The following is a 19,774-nucleotide window of genomic DNA, read 5'->3' as shown; positions in this document are numbered from 1 at the left end:
GAACGGCCCGTTCCAATTTCAGAACAGCCCGTTCCAAATTAGGGTTTTTGGCCTTTTGGGCCCTCTGAAGTCCTGTCTTCTTGTTGGCATGCTTCGGGAGCTCCTTCTCTTGGTAACAGAGGTCCATGTCCTTGTTTGTATGCCCCCGGACGAAATTGGGTGTCTATAATCATCTTCAGTTATAAGAAAAGAGAACGGAGTTATCAAAGATACGAAAAAAAGGAGAAAAATGCAAGAGCGCGAATCCACAAGTCAAAACTGCGTGTGTTAGGGCAAGTACACCTACTTTTCAGAAAAGCAACGCCTTCACAACTATAATGACGGAGAAAGGACAAACATACCTAGGGCATGATTGAAGTCAGAAATAAAAGGAGACAAATCATGCAAAATACTTCACGTGAGACAAACTCAGCAAGCAAAGCATTTACTGCAAAATCAAATGCATTAAATGAAGAAAATTTATGTAGCCATGAACAAACGCTTATCTGCACCAACGGAAAGCTCCGCCTCAACAGACACATTCAAATTCAAATAACAGGCAGATCCAATACAAGGCTATAAATATCAAGACCTGGAAAGATGGAAAGATGAAGAGAAAGCAACAAACAATAAGCCAAAACAAGCGTAAAAAACAAACTTACCTCTCTTCCTATGAAAAAGTTGAATATCCGTGTAAAACTAAGATAGCTTATCTTAGGGAGTGTAGAAATTAGTTTATCCTCTCTGTGAGAGTTACATACGTACCCTCAACACATTCTTGTAAAACTAAGGTTGCAAACCTTAGTTAGTGTAGAAACTAGTTTATCCTCTCTGCGAGAGTCATATACACACTCAAAACATCTATCGTCTGTAAAGCCTGAAGAGGCTAGCAAAAGAATACTTGTGGAACCAGAAGTGGTTTAAGAATACTAGCGTCAGCAAGTGAAGTTGACGAACTAAAAGTGGTTAAGAATACTTGGGTAACTAGAAGTGGTTTAAGAATACTAGCGTCAGCAAGTGAGGTTGACGAACCATAAGTGGTTGAGAATACTTGTAATCCATTGTGATTAGTGGAACCCTTCAGTTGAAGGAGACTAGACGTAGCTTAGAACGAGTGAACCAGTATAAAAACTCTTTGCACTATTATTTAACTTAGAAATGCAGTTTCACTTATATTGACTCATCACTTTGAAAAACTTCATCTATTGTTATCTATCTTCTAAATAATATTTAGACAAACTCATATTTGTTTGACTAAGAAAATCATTTTTTGAACAAATGATAGAAATTCGGACGCATAGTTCCTTTTAATCAACCTTGCACTTTCCTTACGTAGCTGAAACATTATTTTCTAACGAAAAACAGTACCTTTGCGAAGACGTTTTTGTACACACACATTCAACCCCCCTTCTGTGTGTTTTTCACTAAACTTCAATTGGTATCAGAGCTTGACCCCTAGGGTTAAGCATCTAACACTACAGGGGAATGATCATGGAAAACGAAGGACAGGCAATAAATCGCCCACCTCTCTTCAGAGGAACCAACTACGACTACTGGAGACAAAGAATGATCGCATTTTTTGACGCTTGTCATATAAACATGTGGGAGGTAGTAGAACAGGGATACTACATTCCACATGATGATGTTGGCAGGGAGATACCCAAGAGACGTTGGAATGAAAATCAAAAACAAAGATTTATGCTAAACTCCAAATCCAGAAACGCACTCATGTGTGCTCTAACCGACAAAGAATATACCAAAGTACACAGCTTCAAGAGTGCCAAACAAATGTGGGATACCCTTGCCATAACCTATGAGGGATCTCTAGAGGTAAAATGCAACAAGTTAAGCTTGTTGGTCCGTAAGTATGAACTCTTCGAGATTGAGGAAAATGAATCTATCCAAGTTATGTTTGGAAGATTTCAAACTATTGTTAATGAACTCTCTATTCTAGGTAGGACTTATGGTAATTTTGATCATATTGACAAATTACTTCGAAGTCTACCCAAGAAATGGAGACCTCAGTCACGGCTCTGAGAGCATCCAAGGATTTTGAAAAGCTCTCACTAGAAGAACTAGTTGGACTACTCAAAGTCCATGAGATGGAGCTACAACAAGATGAAGCAGGACAAAAATAGAAGTCCATTGCACTAAGTGTGCAAAAGACGAAACCTACTTCATCATCGTCTAAAGCATTAAAGGCAGAAGAAGCATCTAACGAAATTTGTGACGAGGAGACGTGTGATTCAGATGATGAGATATCCCTTATGTCTAGAAAAATATACTCCATGATGAAGAAAAAGGGAGGATCGCACTGAAGAAAGTACAACAGAAACCCAAGAGAGAAAGTACAACCATTGTTCTATGAATGCAAGAAACCTGGACACTACAAAACAGAATGTCCAGAGTTAGAAAAAGAAAGAGAGAAAGAAAAGAAGAAATCAACCCCTCACAAGAAGAAAGCCATGATGGCCACCTGGGAAGATCTGGACACGACATCATCTGAGGATGATGAACAGGCGAACATATGTCTAATGGCGGACATAGACTCATCATCTGAATTTGATGATGAAGAGGTTAATAAGTCTGATTTTGTAGAACTCCAGTATGCATACAATCAGCTTTTAACTGATTCTTCCAAAATCTCTACTGCATATAAAGAACAAAAGAAAAGAATTTCTGAACTGGCTAAAGAAAATCTTTTACTCAAGAAGGAGATTGCTAAATTTTCAAAAAAATTAGAGAAAAGACTTGAAGAAATTGAAATACTAAAATCTGATCTATCAAAGTTTACTCTAAGAGCTAAGAACCTTGAAAATCTTTTGAAATATTCTAAGAGTAAAAATGACAAGTCTGGGTTAGGGTATGTTAATTCTGAATCTGAAAACAAAGCAAGTACATTTGCATATCCTATATACAATGGGCATTTCACGCCTAAGTGCAATCACATGCACAAGAAGGGGTGTTCCAAAACCTCAAACACTAACATTTATGGACCCAAATCCATTTAGGTACCAAAGACTGAGATAATACCTATTGCAGATTTGTTTAACAAAAAAAAAAGTGTCCAGTCATGGTACCTGGACAGTGGCTGCTCGCGACACATGACGGGCGAAAGGTCTATGTTTCTAGACCTCAAGTCCAAGAAAGGAGGCCTAGTCACATTCGGAGGAGGACAAAAAGGACAAATCATGGGAATATGTAAAATAGGCATAAATTCCTCTATTACCATTGACAACGTTCTATATGTTAAAGTATTAACACATAACCTGCTGAGTATAAGTCAATTATGCGACAACGATTACGAAGTTTCCTTCAACAAAAACAAATGTACTGTTAGTCAAACTGATTCGTCTATATTGTTTACGACTAACAAATGCAATAACTTATACAAAATAATGCTTAATGAACTAGAAGATCAAAATATTGATTGTCTAGTATCTTATGAAAACCAGTGGTTGTGGCACAAAAAGCTTGGTCATGCAAGTCTGAGATTAATCTCAAGGATGAAAAAGCATAACCTCGTAAGAGGTCTACCGAGTCTTGTGTACCAATCAAATAGCCTATGCGAAGCATGTCAAAAGGGGAAACAAGTTAAAAGTTCGTTTGAAAGTAAGAATCATGTTTCTACCTCAAGACCTCTTGAACTGCTCCACATAGATCTATTTGGCCCCACTAGGACTGCATCCATTAGTGGTAAAAGATACGGACTGGTCATTGTTGATGACTATACTAGATGGACATGGGTGTTATTTATAACCCACACAAGGTATTCCATGTATTCTGTAAAAGAGTTCAAAACGTAAAAGGAATATCAATTGTGTCTATAAGAAGTGATCATGGGGGAGAATTTGAAAATGAGTAATTTCAAGATTTCTGTGAAGAAAATAGAATTAAACATAATTTTTCAACTCCTAGAACTCCACAACAAAATGGAGTTGTAGAAAGAAAGAATCGCTCTTTACAAGAAATGGCAAGAATCATACTAAACGATTTTTCAACTCCCAAACACTTCTAGGCAGAAGCAGTTAATACTTCCTGTTATATCCAAAACAAAATATATCTTAGGCCTATCTTGAAGAAAACTCCCTATGAACTGTGGAAGGGACGAGCACCCAACATATCATACTTTCATCCATTCGGATGCAAATGCTTTATTTTAAATACTAAAGATAACTTACGAAAATTTGACTCAAAAACCGATGAAGGTATCCTACTTGGATACTCTGAAAGGTCAAGAGCCTATAGAGTCTTCAATAACAGAACCAAAATTGTTGAATAAGCCATTCACGTTAAGTTTGAAGAAAACAAGCCTGATAAGGAAATATCAGAGCTAAGAACCTTCTTTGAAAATATGCAGGTAAATAAAAATCAGTCAAAGGAAGATGAGTTTGGAAGAACTGAAGCTCAATACGATGATAAAGAGGAAAGAGAGCTTGTAAATAGAAATTGGCAGATGAAGGCACATCATCCTCAAGAGAAAATCATTGGCGAAGTAAAAGATGCAATAAGAACGAGAAGCTCATTCAAAACACAAGCACAAACCGCTCTACTATCTCAAATCAAACCAAAAACCACGGACGAAGCCTTGTCGATGAAAGTTGGGTCCAAGCAATGCAAGAGGAACTCACTCAGTTCCAAAAGAATGACGTCTGGAAGCTTGTGCAAGCACCAAAAGATAGGACAATCATCGACACAAAATGGGTATACAGAATCAAGCTAGACGAATCCGAAAATGTGGTAAGAAACAAAGCAAGGTTAGTCGCAAAAGGATACTCACAACAGGAAGGTATAGACTTTACTGAAACTTTTGCACTGTTGCTAGAATAGAAGCTATTAGAATATTACTTGCCTTCGCTGCTTGCACTGGTATGAAACTGTATCAAATGGATGTTAAAAGCACATTTTTAAATGGAACAATTTCAGAAGAAGTATATGTAAACCAACCCCCTGGTTTTGAAAGCGACCTGCTTCCGTTTCATGTTTTCATATTAAACAAAGCCTTGTATGGACTTAAACAAGCACCACGAGCATGGTATGATAAATTGAGCTCTTTTCTAACAAGCAATAATTTCATAAGGGGAAAGATTGACAGCACACTTTTTAGGAAAGAAATAAAAGACGATTTCATAATAGTTCAAATTTATGTAGATGACATAATATTTGGAGCTACTTATGATAATCTCTGTCAAGAGTTTTCTAAGCTTATGCAGGAAAAATTTGAGATGAACATGATGGGAGAACTGAAGTTCTTTCTGGGACTTCAAATCGTCCAGTCAGACGAAGGAATCAAAATTCATCAAACGAAATATACAAAAGAGCTAATAAAGAAATATAAGATGGATGATGCAAAACCTATGAAGACACCAATGCATCCATCCACAACCCTTGGTCTGGACGAAGAATCACCAGATGTAGATAGCACCATGTACCGAGGAATGGTAGGCTCACTCATATACCTAATGACATCTAGACTTGACATTATGTTTAGCGTCTGCGTTTGTATCAGATTTTAAGTAAAGCCATAATTTTGAGGTACATTTACAAGCTATTAAACGTATTTTGAGGTATCTTAAAGGAACAGCTAACCTAGGAATCAACTTCTATAAAAGCCAGAATTTTTCCCTATTAGGTTATTGTGATGCAGATTACACAGGGGACAAATGGAAGAGAAAAAGCACCAGTGGAGGGTCTCATTTTCTTGGTCGCTGCTTGGTTTCATGGACTAGCAAAAGGCAAAGCACGATTGCCTTATCAACTTGCGAAGCTGAGTATGTCGCTGCAGGACACTGTCTCATGCAGTTGCTTTGGGTCAAACATTAGCTGGAAGACTACGACATTTATGAAAGTAGTATCCTTGTACTTTGTGATAACACTGCTGCTATTAACATTTCTAAAAATCCTGTTTTTCATTCTAGGACTAAACATATTGAGATTAAACATCATTTCATTAGAGATCATGTGCAAAAAGGAACCTTCGATCTAGTATATGTTAAAACAGAGGAACAACTAGCTGATATCTTTACCAAACTTCTTCAAGAAGATAGATATATAAATGGCTAAGAGATAGGCTAGGAATGGAACTGATAGGTGAACAATAAAATTGTTGTTTGGCATCCCCTATTTCTTTTGATGATTATAAAGGGGGAGAAGTAGAAATAAATCTATCAAGACCTATCTAAGGAAAGGGAGAGTTGTAGCCCCTATCTATAATGGAATAATCTAGTAAGGGGGAGAGCACATACTAAGGGGGAGACCTTGTCTTGAATATTGAGAAAATCCATAAAATCAAACTGATGTATGAATTGCATGAAAGGCTTAAAATCATTTTATATCTGAAACGATTTGATAGATTATATTTGTCATCATCAAAAAGGGGGAGATTGTTAAGTCAGACGAAACAATTCCCATAAAAGTTTTGAATATGACAAATATAATACATATTGTTATTACTAATCTGGGTAGCAATGTTTTAGACACGTATAAGAGCAGGATCGAGCAAAACAAGGATCCGACAAGACAAGTCAAACAATAGAAGAATCATGACTTGCGTATCAGTCGATAATGAACACCAAACGAAGATACTCCAAGAATAATCAAGAGTGAAATAGAAGAATTCAGAAACAAGAGCAAAACAAGAACCAAGACAAGGTGGACTCAAGCACCAAACAAACATCGGATGAAACTCAAGGGTCAATCATACATATTCAAACCAACAAAGCAATCATCAGTCATTGGATAGTTCAAAACGAAGAAGCATTTCAGACAGAATAAAAATTATTCATCCTCAAGACTGATCAGACGAAATGAAAAAGTCAAAGTCTAAATCTTAAACGGAGACTCAATTTCCCAAACGCAAAAGAAACACGATGAAAAGCGTTTAGGATCCACTAGTCACAACGAAGAAGATCATACATCATCTTCAGTTATAAGAAAAGAGAACGGAGTTATCAAAGATACGAAAAAAAAGGGAGAAAAATGCAAGAGCGCGAATCCACAAGTCAAAACTGCGCGTGTCAGGGCAAGTACACCTACTTTTCAGAAAAACAATGCCTTCACAGCTATAATGACGAAAAAGGACAAACATGCCTAGGACATGATTGAAGTCAGAAATAAAAGGAGATAAATCATGCCAAAGACTTCACGTGAGACAAACTGAGCAAGCAAAGCATTTAATGCAAAATCAAATGCATTAAATGAAGAAGATTTGTGTAGCCATGAACAAACGCTTATCTGCACCAACAGAAAGCTCCGTCTCAACAAACACATTCAAATTCAAATAACGGGCAGATCCAACACAACGCTTTAAATATCAAGACCTGGAAAGATGGAAAGATGAAGAGAAAGTAATAAGCAATAAGCCAAAACAAGTGTCAAAAACAAACTTACCTCTCTTCTTGTGAAAAAGTTGAATATCCGTGTAAAACTAAGATAGCTTATCTTAGGAAGTGTAGAAATCAGTTTATCCTCTCTGTGAGAGTTACATACACACTCTAAACACATTCTTGTAAAACTAAGGTTGAAAACCTTAGTGAGTGTTGAAACCAATTTATCCTCTTTGCGAGAGTCATATACACACTCAAAACATCTATCGTCTATAAAGCCTGAAGAGGCTAGCAAAAGAATACTTATGGAACCAGAAGTGGTTTAAGAATACTAGCGTCAACAAGTGAAGTTGACGAACCAAAAGTGGTTAAGAATACTTAGGTAACCAAAAGTGGTTCAAGAATACTAGCGTTAGTGAGTGAGGTTGAAGAACCAGAAGTGGTTGAGAATACTTGTAATTCATTGTGATTAGTGGAACCCTTCAGTTGAAGGAGACTGGACGTAGCTCAAAACGAGTGAACCAGTATAAAAACTCTTTGCACTATTATTTAACTTAGAAATGCAGTTTCACTTATATTGACTCATCACTTTGAAAAACTTCCTCTACTGCTATCTATCTTCTAAATAATATTTAGACGAACTCATATTTGTTTAACTGAGAAAATCATTTTTTGAACAGACGATAGAACTTCGGACGCATAGTTCCTTTTAATCAACCTTGCACTTTCCTTACGCAGCTGAACCATTATTTTCTAACGAAAATTAGTACCTTTGCAAAAACGTTTTTAAAATCCTTCATACACACACATTCAACTCCCCCTTCTGTGTGTTTTTCACTGTACTTCAAGCTTTTGTTTATTCGATCTGTTAAGGAATCATACAAAAACAAACAATTTAGTTATCAAACATTGTAAATGATATAAAATCAAAAGCGTGTGTTGATTAGACTAAATGTTTTGTCTGACTTGATAACTCATTTGTCTTAGTGCCTATTCATCTTAATACTTTGTTTACAAAACTTTTCTTTAGAAAAACGTTTATGTTTATTGACATTAAAACTTAAAAACCTAAGGGGTCCAAAATCAGGAGTCTAAAATCATTTTTTGACTTGACAGTTAACCTATTACTTTTTCATGTGTTGAAATGTGATAGTATAGGAGCAGGTCAGAATTAGACTAGAGGGCGAATATAAAGTTAGATGGCCATGCTTGAAATAACATTTTGTTGGGTTGTTATGATAAAGCGTTGTATAAAGTGTTTGATCAACACCTAGAACTTTTACTTTTTCAATATTGGTATTTGTAATTTTTGTATATACATGTATATGATTACTGTAACCCTATAAAGAATTTTACGTTTTAAAGTTAGTTGATCTTTATGTTTTTCATTGCTATGTATGCTATTTGAGTTGTGTTAATGTGAGAACTTTTTGAGTTGTTATGTATTGATTAAAAATCTATTATAATTATTTACATTATCCTTAAATTTTATAAAGTTATTCTCTTTTAAAAACGACTTGATTCATTTTAATATTAGAAAAACTTTTTTTTTATTTAAGTTGTTTAAGTCTTATAACTTGCTTAGAAAACATTTTGATCACTTAAACTTTTTTCACATGATTTCTAGACACTTAAAACAATAAAAAGCCTCATATATTTTAATTTGACTTAATATTTGATGCTTGTAAGAAGCCAAAATTCATGTACTGCATATGCTTCTTCAAGTACTTGATGTTCCTCTTCTTTTAAATGCTAGAATGGAGTTCAAAATGAGGATGATTGGTGATTTAAAATTCATCCTAGAAATACAAATTTAACATATGAAAGAAGAGATTTGCGGTCATTAACAAAAATATACAAATGAACTGTTCAAAATATTCCAGATGAACGATTCCTAATCTATGTCCGCCCCTATGCATCCATCAATCGTATTGATAAATCATGTCATCAAACGCATTATTCTAAAGACTTTATTATGTTGATAAAAATAACTTATTTAATAAATAATTCAACATAATAATAATATCTTTAATTAGTAAATAAGACGCATACCGAACAACGCGTATAAGTAAAAACACAACATGGTTGATTCAATCTTCTATCTTGTGTCAAGAATTGTTAACTTTCTAGTACCCAATATCTGATAACTAAATCTGTTGGCTGTTGGTTAGTTATAGGCTTTCAGAAAAACAAAAACAAAAAAGGGTCTCAGTGTTCTAAGTGGTAAGATTTGATCAAAATCATATGAATAACGCCTAACCCTTTATGCAGACCTTAATATATATTTTTTTCAATAATCACAAATTCATTTCTTGTTTTTATACTTAAATCTAGACTAGCACAGAGACGGATTTTGGTTTAAAAAGTCAAATCTAAAACTAAACTAAACCATATCATGTTATATTCGGTTTCATATTCAACCACATGACCCTGATGTGCGGGGTTGGATATAAGTTGTGCAACTTTTGGTCCCATATTCAAAGAGTCAGCACACCAAAGAAATGAGAAATTGACACATAGAAGTCTACATTCTCACCCCTAATGGATTCAAAGACCCCACTTGCATCGCCCAATCCTTTCTTGCTGATGCACCCGCATTATTTGCTATCTATCTCGATCCAGCATTTAGCTTTTATACATTTCTTCATGTATCCACTTTAATCAATAATTTATGATCACCCTACTTAATTAACAAAGGTATTGTATACTATAAAAATGCTTTCTTTTCTTAATATTGTAGAAGTTATTCTTCTTGTTCCTGAATTTATTGTATTGGATTACTTAAACTGTAAAACTGATGAAAGGCATCTTTCCGAACTTGCAGAAAAACAACCAATTGGAATGAATGTTGCATAGATCATTATCCCTTAAAAACACAATCAAGCTGGTAAATAGGTCGACCCCAAAAAAAAAAAAAAAACTGATAAACATATGCAATGGCGTAAAATTCACATTCAATGTGATCACTCCATGGCTTAACTAAAATCTAATACCTTGTCCACTCTCACAAACAACACGCTGTTGTCTAAGCACAACTAGATCTCACAGGCCATGCATCTTCAAAGAGAGATTCTTATGAGTTAAAGCATGTTTGGTTTTGATTCGAGACGTGAATTTTCACTTCAATCATGAAACAATACATTATAGCTTCCACGTATTTCATCAATTTGATGCAAAAAAATTAGAAGTACATGCATAATCAACCTACAACCAAACAAGATCTTATTCGAATAAGAATCAATTCTTATCTTTTCCACTTTTGAACTGTCTTCCCCGTGGAGAACTTGGTTTTTAAACAAGAATCTACAAGATTTGAGTTCTCGTGACCGAAAAAGGGAAAAAGTGAATCTATTGTAAAATCCGCATAAAGCAAATAAATAACTAAGCTATAGATTCTTGGTGTCAAAAAAAAAAATTAAGCTAGATTCTTTCATTAGAGAATTATTTTTCTTATAAAAAAAAACATATATAACGTCGAGAGACCTATAAAAATTTGATTAAGAAATCCAAAATCCAACTATTGAAAATGCTAATGGTAGAAACAGTACAGCATCATCACATGATCACGTGAGGTGAGAGTAGATGTGCAAGTGCAAGTAAAGTGTAAAGCCATCCATAATTCACCCCTCAAACCGAAACATTATTACACGACGAACCAATCACATTAACATTACTAATTCTTCTTTCCGAAAATCAAGTGAATCATAATTACACGTCCCCTAAAAATTCACCCAAACTGCATGATAATTTTTTTTCCATCACAAAAAAAAAAAAAAAAAAAAAAAATCCAATAGAGATAATGATAACAATAAAAAATGGAAGGGGAATGGAAGTATTACCAGGTCAGAAGATATCAAGAATTTCCAAAATCAAATTATTGCAAAGAGGGCAATTCCCTCTGGTGACCCAAACCTCGCGGGAACACGTTCTGCAGAAGGTGTGTCCGCAGGGGATAAAAGCCGCGCCCTTATGCCGCACCATGCAGACGCAGCACTTGTACTCCACCAAACCCTCTTTCCCCTCTTCTTCCGCTTCTCCCTTCTTGTATTTACACTCCTCCACGTCATCATCATCATCATCATCATCATCATCAACATAACCCTCGTCCTCATCGCTGGCTCTGCACAACTCCATTTCCTGCTCCGTCGTCTCCTCCAACAAATCCATCAACGACACGCCCACAACGACGTCGTTCTGCGCCTCCGACTGAGCAGGTAAGTTTCCGTCTCCGTCTCCGTCTCCGTTTCCGTTTCCGTTGCCGTTAATGTTGTTACTATCGTCTTCATCGTCGTCGTCGTCGTCGTTATTAGTATTAGCGGCGGAGGAGGACCAAGCCGAGCCGAGAGCGCGCTTGAGCCGAAGCTTATCCTTGAAGGCTTTCCATGAGTTCCGATCCTTGGCGCCGTGGTTAGTCTCTTCTTCGCGAATTATGTCTTGGAGAGTCCGGCTTCGGCTCGCTTCGGCTTGGGCTTGGGCTTGGGCTTGGGTCTTCTTGAAAACGACGTCGTCCAGCATGAGGCTGGCTAGCGAGTCTCTGGAGGTGGTGGTGGTGGTGGTGGTGTTGGTAGCTGTCATTTGGTCGTAAAGCGTTATCCTCCGGCGAGCCTCCATTTTGCGGGGAAGCGCGTGAGGGCGTGTTTGGTTTGGGGAATTGAGGAATGGATTGTGTGTGATGGAGAATTTATGGGGTGAAATGTTTTAAAGGGAAAGTTGGTGGAGGGAGAGAGGGGAAGGGTAGGTTGCTATGCTTGCAAGTAGTTAATGAGATGAGGATAAGCAAGGAGTCAACGTTTTCGGGGCACTTTCTTTTTATCACAAAACAAAAGGAAAAGGGAAAAAGAAAAAGAAGAAACACAACACTACAAAAGAAAGAGAAAGCTTTTCTTTTTTTTTTTTTTTTAAGGAAATTTTGGAATTGAATTAGTCGGTATTCGTATTTATGTAATGTAGCTGGGTTTAATTTTATCAACTAATTCTTTCTTTACAAAAGTAATTATTGGTAACCCAAGCGTGTGGTTTAGTGGTAGGGGTTAATCTATGCTTAAGTAAAGTTAGGGGTTCGAATCCTACTTGTGTATACAGCCGCGTTAAATCTTGGGGCCAATTATCCCATCTTTTAAGATATTTCTAACATAGTGAGAAGATTAGTCACTCCAAGAAAGAAAAAAAAACAAAAGTAACTAATGGATTGGTAAGTTAAATGAAGCAATGATTCAACACTTTATTCTTTTATAATAGTTTTTTAAAGTTATTTTATAAAAATTAAAAAGATAATAAATTTTTTATTTTCTGTAGACCGATTTTTATGTGTCTAATTATATTTTTTTCATTTTTATTTTATAATAAATATATATTAATTATTATACATAAGTTATTAAAAGTTTTTTTTCAGAGAACATAAATTATTAAAAGTTGGATGAGATATAAGGATATATATATAATTTTATAATAATTAATGTTGTTTTAAAAATTAAAAAAATAAAAATAAATTTTTATTAAAATTTTTGACAGATTAAAAAAGAATAAAGAAAGTATTTTTTAGGAACTAACCCAGTAAAAATAAGTTATATTTGTATAACCATATAAAAAAAAACTAATGAATATAATAAAATTTGGGAAATGTAAGCAAGGAAATTAAATAGAAAAACTCGTGATGGATGAGATCATTAACTTTGTGAGCGGGACCTTTCAATTCATAGAGACACACAAAGCATAAATAATGACAAAAGAAAAGGGAGAGACAAGATTGCCTAGGATACCTTAGGTCCCTAAACAGAATGAGAAAGGCACTTCTTATTTGTGATTGCTCATGTGCACAACTTAATTATACTATAGATTCTTGTTATTTAAATAAAATAAATAATTATTAATTAAAATTAAAAAAAAAATATTTTTCTTTACATGAATTTAAAATTAAATATTCATGTAAAATAGACTATTAGTGGAGAAAAAAAAACTTAGAAAATTATAATAATTCTTAGCTAGAATCCAATTGTCCCTAATTAAATTAAATCAATCTTAATCAGATTAGTTTTTGTATAGATTTGTCAAAAGAAATTCAAATCTCAGACAAAACCATTCCAATAAAATATGATGGATTCGAATTTAATTTTACCATAAATTTGAATTAATCTAAATTTATAAACACTCCCAAGTCCCAATACAGAAATCCAATTATTCTAAGAAAACGGTTGGTAACTTGGTATACAAATTTTTTTTTTATTTTATTTTTTTAGAAATATAAAATTGAGAATATTAATTTCTCCCATTTGATTTATTATCTAAAAAAAATAACATTCCTAAAAGATATGAGTTTTTTAAATATTTTTTATACAAGTCTTCACCAAATTATTTTCATTGGATAAGTAGGATTCTAACATAAAAATATTACATTATCTATAATTTTCAAATAACATTTATAAATATTTTTAAAAAATATATATAACCAACCAAATAAATTTAATCATTCTTAAAAATTATAATCTTCTATTATTTCACTTAATTTGAATAGGCTTTACACTTTAAAGAACTTTTTATAGTTTTAATTTTTTAAACATTTTCAAAATAAATTTTTAATACACTTTTTTGAAAGTAAATAAGCCTAGTTAACTTATTAAATTTAAATTTAAAAATTTAATTAAAAGTAATTTAGTAAGTAACAGCTTATTTAAATTTAATCTTGTAGAGTTGTTAAGAGATGGTGTTAGAGAACAGGAAGTTGCTCATACTGTAGTTTATTTTTTGTTTGATTTATTTTTCCTCTTGCTTTCTTTTTAGCTCTTATAACAAAATAAAAACTATTTAGTAGCCTGAGGTAAACATTGCATTGGTTGACGGTGTGTTTGCAAAATCATGTATAAGCCGAATGGTTCTATTGATAGGTATGAAGTGCCTTTAATTAGTAGCTAAAGGCTTAACCGAAAGCTGAGATTGATTTTTCAGATACTTTTTAGCTAAACTCACATCTATTAGAGTAACTCTTCTATGTTGTTGCTCATACAATATGATATTATTTAATAACTTATATTCTGTATTAAATTTTAACAATTTAACTATTAAATTAAAGTTTTTAATATATAAATTAAGTTTGTAAATTTTTTTTTAAAAATTATTTGATATTTTGTTTCATTAATTCAAATTGATAAATAATTATAAAATTATTTTATACTTTCATTTGAATTTATATAATGAAATATTAAATAATTTTTATTTTTTTTAAATTTTACAAATTAAATATATTAAGAATTTTTAATTTAACAATTAGATCATTGAAATTTGATGTAAAACATAAGTTACTAAATAGAATAAGTAAGTACCCTCCACACACACACTTGTTAAATTAACAATTTTTTTACATAAATCAAGTATGCAAATTTTTAAGAAAATTAAAAACTATTTGATATTTTATTTAATTAATTTAAATTAATATATAAAATATTTTTTTATAATTATTCATTAATTTTAATTAATGAAATAAAATATCAAATAATTTATAATTTTTTAAAAATTTTACAAAATAAATCTATGTATTAAGAACTTTTAATTTAATAGTTAAATTATTAAAATTTAATATAAAATATAAATTATTGAGTTAAATAAATTTAGATAAATTTAGTCATGAATTAAATGGGTTCTCCTCTCTTTATATATTAATAGTATCTAACACACACGTTAAATATTATGTAACGTAAAAATTAAAAATTAATACACAACAGAATCTCCTGATAACACTTATAAGTATTATATTTATACATTATTTACATATGAATAATATTTTATGCTTGACTTCGAAAAGAATCAACTTATTGTGCTGAAAATTGAAATATCATTAAACAATTTTTTTCGGAACAAAACATTGAGGAAATAAACAATCATTTTTACAATTTTTAATGTTTTTATATAAAATAATGGACGAATATTACAAAAAGGTACGGGAGTAATGCACAAAAGTCAAACTCCACAGCACATTGAAGCAAGGCATTTTCATAGTTTACCCAATAATTTATTAATTATAAATAAATTTCCTTTTTTTTCACAACATTATACTTTATTCACCGATTTAACGCCCACATTCCCTGATTTATGAATCGACCAAGATTTCTATATCATTAACATGATTGTTTTCCTAATTAAGCAAGAAATAACAATATTCATCGATGAGAGAATGAAGGTGAAAATAGAGAGAAATGGTAGTTTGTGAGAGTAGAAAAATGTACCAAAAGAGAAAAAGGAGAGTTGAAATCATTGATGAGATATAGAATGATTAGTGGTGGGGTGCTCCCCATCATAAAAGGATGCCAAAAGATGCTGCGTTTCTGCAGTTAGGTGATGTGTCTGATGAGTGATGAGTTTGTCACCTTGGGTTGTGTTGCATCTTTAATTCTCTTCTGTAGTGTTGCGTATTGAAGTGGGTGGTTAGTCCAGACAGAATATTGTAGCCTATGTGTTTGGTAAGAGATTTAAAAATAAAATAACATTAAGGTGGGGTACGTAAGAGTGTATTAATTTTTAAATTTTATCAAAATTACTGTATATTAAATCAATTGAAAATAGATTAGTTTTGTTAAAGAAGACAATTTATATTAATTTATAGTTATTTTTATTTATCAAATGCCGCTAATGGATATTGCGATATAATCACTATCGGGACATAACTAGGAATGACAATGACTCCCGTAGGGATGGGTAGTACGTAGTATATCCATTCCTGTCCTACAAGATGCATTTCTTACCCGTCTCATATCTATGTAGATATTTGTTAAGTGAGTATTTATGAATTTTTTAAATATTCACGGTATCCATAAATATTTGTGGGTAATTATGATTTTTTAAGAAATTAAAAAATAAAAAATTATATTACAAATAGTTTTAAGTTTATATTTGATGTCCTCCAAATGTTAAAAATAAAAAAATTGATGTTAATTTTTAAACTTGTATTTACTGTTAATTTTTTTTATATTAAAAATAAAAAAATACAAGATAATCAATAATTTAAAATACATCAATCCTATAATTTAATAAATTTTTTATATTCATTTATTATTTATAGTAGATTTTATCCGAAAAACCTACAAATACGGATATTTTTGTCATCTCTAGACATAACTTTAACATTTTTATTTTATTTTATTTTATCGAATGTAGCTATTGGCTATTGCAACACAAACAGGGTCGCTATATATTCCTCTTTGCGGGACACACAAAGAAAGGTTTAGTTCACACACATTTTAATCCTATTTAACTATTAATTTTACCAAACTTAGCTTCAAAAAGAAACAGTAATGAACCCATTCCAAATGAGGTCTCTAGTGGCCTCTGCTTCTCTGACTATTTATTGCATTTGCCATTGTTGTGTGCCTCACATAGGAATAGCCACACTGTTGTGTCACAATGTACATTAAAGACATTCGATAAAGAAATTTAAATAATAAATCAATATAAAAATACTAAACAATAATAATTATATATATATATAATAACGTATCGCTACTGGTACTAGCTAGATAGTTAAAATAATAAAAAATAAATCTCGTTATGGCACAAAGTGAAAAAGGATTTTGTTTTTACAAAAAAATGTCGTTAGAGTCGGTTGCTAAATATGTCGTGTCTTGTAATGGCTCTGGCTACACTATCATTGATACCACGTGTTTGTTTGATGCCAATTTAACATAAAAGAAAAAATTAATGAAATGACAAGAATATCACTTGGTGACACCTTGCATTCGCTATTAATCTAAAGTGAGAAATTGTTTCAAAACATCATTTATTTTGTAAATTGTTTACATAATAATCTCACAATGGTCAAAAAGCCACTTATGTTCCTAAGAAATTATTCCTTTGAGTTAGATGGAAATTTAACATTCTCCGGTTAAATATAAACTTTTATCTCAATTAGAATGTTATTTTATCCTTATTTGTCTATGTAATGTGGTAAAAATCATTAATTTTCAAATAACAAATATTTTTAAGAATAATTGTGACCAATCAAATACATTTTAATATTTCTTAGAAATCATGTTATCATTATTTTCTATTTAATATAGTAAAAATTATTAATTTCCAAGTAGCACATATAAATTTAAGATTAACTAAATTTCTCTTTTATGTCTAACTAACTAAACACATCTAAATTTTTATTTGTGGTTGAATTGGTACGTTCGGATGTTACCCCTTTCATCTATATGCGAATAAGGTCACAATTATAAGAAGGAAATAGTTGTGCAGACACACTTATTAATGGAAGTTGCATCATCTCAGGATTTTTTTGTTCTTGCAAACTCCTCCCTCTTGTTTAGCTTTATCATTGCATGTTGATGTCATGCATACCATTTTTTTTCTTCTCATTGTAACAAAAGAAAAAACACATCTGAATCATTTTCTAAAATGATGATTCTTGGAATTTATAGTTTCTCAAGAATTATGATTCTAAGATATGAAAAATTAAAAATCAATTGTAATTATATATTTTTATTTTAGAACTAAATCTTTAAAAATATTATTAAATTGTTATTTAAATGAATTTTAAATAGGTCTTTATAATTTTCTTTAATGAAGTTCTTATATTTAACAAAAAATATAAATTAATTCTTATAATCTAATTAACTTTTAAACTATATATGTCCTTAAAGATTCGTTCTTCTTGTATTAAAGATTTTGTCTTTTTATAAATAGCTATTTGAAAATTAATTTAAACTATCCGTTTCATTAAAGAAATTTAGGATCAGTTATCTCATCTTTTAAGGTGTAAAGAGATTAATCACAATTATCGACGATGAATATTCCAGGGATAAAAAAAGAAATTATAAGAGATAAAGATGAAGAAGAAATTAACTTGGAAGAAAATATCGTGTCTAAATTAACTAGGAAGATCTCTTCTGATAGTTTACCTCTTACTTTTCGTAGGATACACAGTTCACAATGTATTTTCTCCATCATGGTTAAGTATCATATATTTATTTTGTTGTGATGGAAGCATTTTAACAAATAGGTATAGGTACTTGTCAAGAAAACAAAAAAAAAGGTACTGATTAACTACAAGTTGTTTCGTTGTTATAGTCTAGCGTTTCCACGAAGAAGTATCCTTGGTTTTATATAAGTGAAAATTCTGAATCCTCCTAATTAGGATGGCATTATCATTTATCCGTGCTCCTGTGTAACTGCGGATAAAATCCGTAAAAAAAGTAGTCTAAATGAATATAGGTGGATAATGAGTATGAATATTTTTATTTATTTATTTATAAATAGGATGAAGTGGGTATAGTAATATTTATATTTATAGATATTTGTTAAATAATATTATTTAAATATTTTTATTTTTATTTTTATTTTATATTTTTATATTTTTTTAGTATTTCAAAAAAAAAATCATTAATTGTAAGTTTAAAATTAATATAAATTATTTATTTTTAATATTTTAATATATTTAACATTAAATATAAATTTAAAAGTATTTATAATATTTTTTAAAAATTTTAAAACAATTTATAAATATTCATAGATATTTACATATATTTATAAAATTCACGAGTATCCGCTTAACAAATACTCGTATGGATATAAGATGGATAAAGGACAAATTTTTAACCAGTAAAATTCATAAAAGTATTTTATTATCTACTTGCATGAGGTTCCATTGTTATCCCTATTCTAAATACCTTCCAAAAGTCCGTGTGAAAAGATTGTATAATGAGTAAAATATTAAGACAATTACAGGAAAATTTGAAACTCTGAATAAAGAATTATAAAAAAAAAATTGACAAAAGTATAATATCAATTTTAGTTGTAGTAAATAAAATTACAGATTTTACTTGTAATTAATAATATTAATAAAGAATTAAAAAATAATAATATAAAGAAAAAATTAGAATATATTAGTCAAGAGAAAGAGAAACGAAAATGATAAAATAAATAAAATACATGAAATATTAAAAAAATTAGAAGAACTTTAAAAAAAATCAAAAAGATAACCAGTGTACTACTAAAAAAGAATTAGAAGAAATAATTATATCTAAAGCAAAAGGAATTATAAAAATAAAATTGAAAACAAGTTTAATAAAACCTAATTCATTATGGAGAGGTTAAAAGAAGAATTTAGGGAAGATATTAAAAATCCTACAGATATAAAAGAAATTCAATAATTACTTGAACAATTAAAAATTATTGAAGATGAAAATATACAAGTTTAAGAAAAAATATATAGAAGATAAAGAAAATGAGGAATTAATTTTAAATTATTCTACTTTTGAATCAGAAAATGAAGAAATTCAAGTAAAATTTGAAGTAGGAAAATCAAACAATCCTAATAAGAGAAAATGAGATAAATATTATTATGATAATGATGCATGGAATAAAAAATAAATAAACTATGTATATATGCTAGAATAGAAAGCATATGACAAGAAATGCCTGAAGAATTTAAACCAAGATATTATCAAGGAATAGGACAAAATAATATATTAAACTTAGATTGT

The 19,774-nt window shown here is 31.2% G+C and overlaps 2 protein-coding genes across 5 annotated transcripts in view; one reads left to right on the top strand and one right to left on the bottom strand.

The window, feature by feature from the left end:
- The window catches only part of LOC109797324 (uncharacterized), a 31,586-nt gene extending 19,468 nt beyond the window's left edge, over positions 1–12,118 (bottom strand). The window contains exons 1-2 of one of the 4 annotated variants that reach the window (XM_029270834.2): positions 11,144–12,118; positions 149–173 (exon numbers count right to left, since the gene is read on the bottom strand). In XM_029270834.2, the coding sequence (XP_029126667.1) occupies positions 11,148–11,915 (768 nt within the window). In that variant the 5' untranslated portion in view covers positions 11,916–12,118 and the 3' untranslated portion in view covers positions 149–173; positions 11,144–11,147. Of the gene's footprint in view, positions 1–148; positions 174–2,271; positions 7,299–7,823; positions 8,170–11,143 lie in introns of those variants that run through there. The other 3 variants (XM_083070985.1, XM_020357331.3, XM_083070986.1) reach the window with 3 other exon arrangements.
- LOC145956337 (uncharacterized) lies at positions 3,084–6,042 on the top strand. The gene is made up of 5 exons (XM_083071924.1): positions 3,084–3,725; positions 4,340–4,683; positions 4,805–5,249; positions 5,627–5,838; positions 5,898–6,042. Exons 1-5 carry the CDS (start codon positions 3,084–3,086, stop codon positions 6,040–6,042), a joined length of 1,788 nt encoding a protein of 595 aa, XP_082928050.1.
- Positions 12,119–19,774: the final 7,656 nt, after the last annotated feature.

Source organism: Cajanus cajan, chromosome 3, assembly GCF_000230855.2.
Source record: "Cajanus cajan strain Asha chromosome 3, NIPB_CcT2T_4, whole genome shotgun sequence".
Classification (NCBI taxonomy): Eukaryota; Viridiplantae; Streptophyta; class Magnoliopsida; order Fabales; family Fabaceae; genus Cajanus; species Cajanus cajan.
This window is presented reverse-complemented; position numbering and strand designations above follow the sequence as displayed.

Coding starts and splice junctions, on each gene's coding strand:
- LOC145956337 (XM_083071924.1), top strand. CDS start 3,084: ATGACGGGCGAAAGGTCTATGTTTCTAGACCTCAAGTCCAAGAAAGGA. Junction 3,726..4,339: donor ACTATACTAGATGGACATGG/GTGTTATTTATA, acceptor GAAAATATGCAG/GTAAATAAAAATCAGTCAAA. Junction 5,250..5,626: donor TCTTTCTGGGACTTCAAATC/GTCCAGTCAGAC, acceptor ATTGTGATGCAG/ATTACACAGGGGACAAATGG.